This window comes from Colobus angolensis, unplaced genomic scaffold, assembly GCF_000951035.1.
Source record: "Colobus angolensis palliatus isolate OR3802 unplaced genomic scaffold, Cang.pa_1.0 Scaffold747, whole genome shotgun sequence".
Classification (NCBI taxonomy): domain Eukaryota; kingdom Metazoa; phylum Chordata; class Mammalia; order Primates; family Cercopithecidae; genus Colobus; species Colobus angolensis.
Window position 1 is genome coordinate 248972 of NW_012121232.1, and position 838 is coordinate 249809.

Sequence of the window (838 nt, forward strand, 5' to 3'; positions counted from 1 at the left end):
TCTGGAGAGGAGACTGGGAGTCGTCACCCTCAGGAGGACTCTGAGGAATCTGGAGAGGAGACTGGGAGTCTTTCCCCTCAGGAGGACTCTGGAGAAGACCCGGGGAGTCCTCCCACTCAGGACGACTCTGACGACTCTCAGCGGAACTCTGGAGAAGACTCGGCGTCGCAGCAGCAGGCATCTCCTTGTCCCCTGGAGAACACAGAATCAGAGAAGAGGATGAGGATGAGAAGGAAGAAGAGGAGGCAGAGGAGGAGGGGAATAAAAAGTGGAAAGAGAAAGAGAAAATGGAGGCGGCTTCCTCCTGTCTCTCCTCTGGGGGATCCTCTGCATCTACCAACTCCAGTATGAAATTTGGCTTCAGGAAGCCTTGCTCAAAGCTGGGGCATGGAAGGTTTGGAAAGAGAGGCACGATGAATATTGTTCAGGAGCAGCAGGTAAACGTGTGAGCACGAATGGGTATGATGGGATCCCACAGGACTGAGGGAGAGAGGGACGGTGCCAGTGGCCTCAGCTGAGAAACTCACCCATGATGGCTCTGACAAAGGCCGGCTTCCAGCTCTTCTTCTCTTACGGTGGCGCTCTAGGGCCTCACAGGTCGCCTGTCTTCCTAGGAGGTTTGTCTCCTGGGAACCTGTAGGAGGATGTGAGAAAGCACCTCAGGGCACAGCTGGCAGGCAGAGTCTGAGGCACCAGGAATGACAGTGGGTGGCTACGGGCTGGGTGCTGCCAGGTCTGCCCGGTTTCTGGGGGTAGGGCCCTTGGTACAGAGTCAGGCTGTGCACTCACCTTGACTCCTGGCAGTGCCTGGGCCTCCTCTGCTGTGGTGCTTTCAGGA

At 56.8% G+C, this 838-nt stretch overlaps 1 protein-coding gene across 1 annotated transcript in view; it reads right to left on the reverse strand.

The window, feature by feature from the left end:
• Nucleotides 1–838, reverse strand: part of LOC105501745 (melanoma-associated antigen C1-like) — a gene marked incomplete at its 5' end in the record, with an annotated part of 67267 nt that overhangs the window by 64906 nt on the left and 1523 nt on the right. Inside the window, 1 exon segment of the mRNA XM_011927783.1 lies at nt 28–192. Within this exon segment, the coding sequence (XP_011783173.1) occupies nt 28–192 (165 nt within the window).